The 495-nt window shown below is 70.7% G+C and overlaps 1 protein-coding gene across 1 annotated transcript in view; it reads right to left on the minus strand.

Annotated features, from left to right (window-relative positions):
• Positions 1 to 83, minus strand: part of NAGS (N-acetylglutamate synthase) — a 5,471-nt gene extending 5,388 nt beyond the window's left edge. Inside the window, exon 1 of the mRNA XM_008574379.1 lies at positions 1 to 83. Coding sequence (XP_008572601.1) covers positions 1 to 83 — 83 coding nt within the window.
• Between the last annotated feature and the right edge of the window lie 412 nt (positions 84 to 495).

Raw genomic sequence — 495 nt, forward strand, 5'->3', positions numbered from 1 at the left:
GCGCCCCCGGTGCCTCGGGGGCAGCGCAGCCTCCTGCCCGCAGCGGCGGTCCGCAGAGCTGCGGCCACCCGCGACGTCGCCATGACGACAGCCAAACCGGCTCGGGCCCACACCCCCTCCAGGGGTGGCAGTCTGTCTGGGGCGCCCGGCACTGGAGGGCTCTTAACTGGCCGCGGGGCGGGGCTGGACCAGGCCGGGGCGGGGTCTGGACGGGGGCCCGGAGTCGCCTCTGGGTGCGTTGTGGGGGGGTCAGGCTATTGGTCAAGGGGCGGGGCCGCCAGGATCCCCGCCTCTGCGGGGACACAACCCACTAGCGAGGATCACGAGGCCGAGATAAAGGGTGGCGGGCGTCTCCAACCTGCTGCCAAAGCCCATTACAGGAAGGGCACAGCGTACCCCGGGCTGGCTTGGGGAGTCTGCGGGGTCTTGGACGGCTAAAGTGGACTCTGACTAGAGCAAGAAGGGAGAGCAGGGGGCAGCTGATGCAGGACTCGG

The sequence above is a fragment of the Galeopterus variegatus genome, unplaced genomic scaffold, assembly GCF_000696425.1.
Source record: "Galeopterus variegatus unplaced genomic scaffold, G_variegatus-3.0.2 Scaffold1037, whole genome shotgun sequence".
Lineage (NCBI taxonomy): Eukaryota > Metazoa > Chordata > Mammalia > Dermoptera > Cynocephalidae > Galeopterus > Galeopterus variegatus.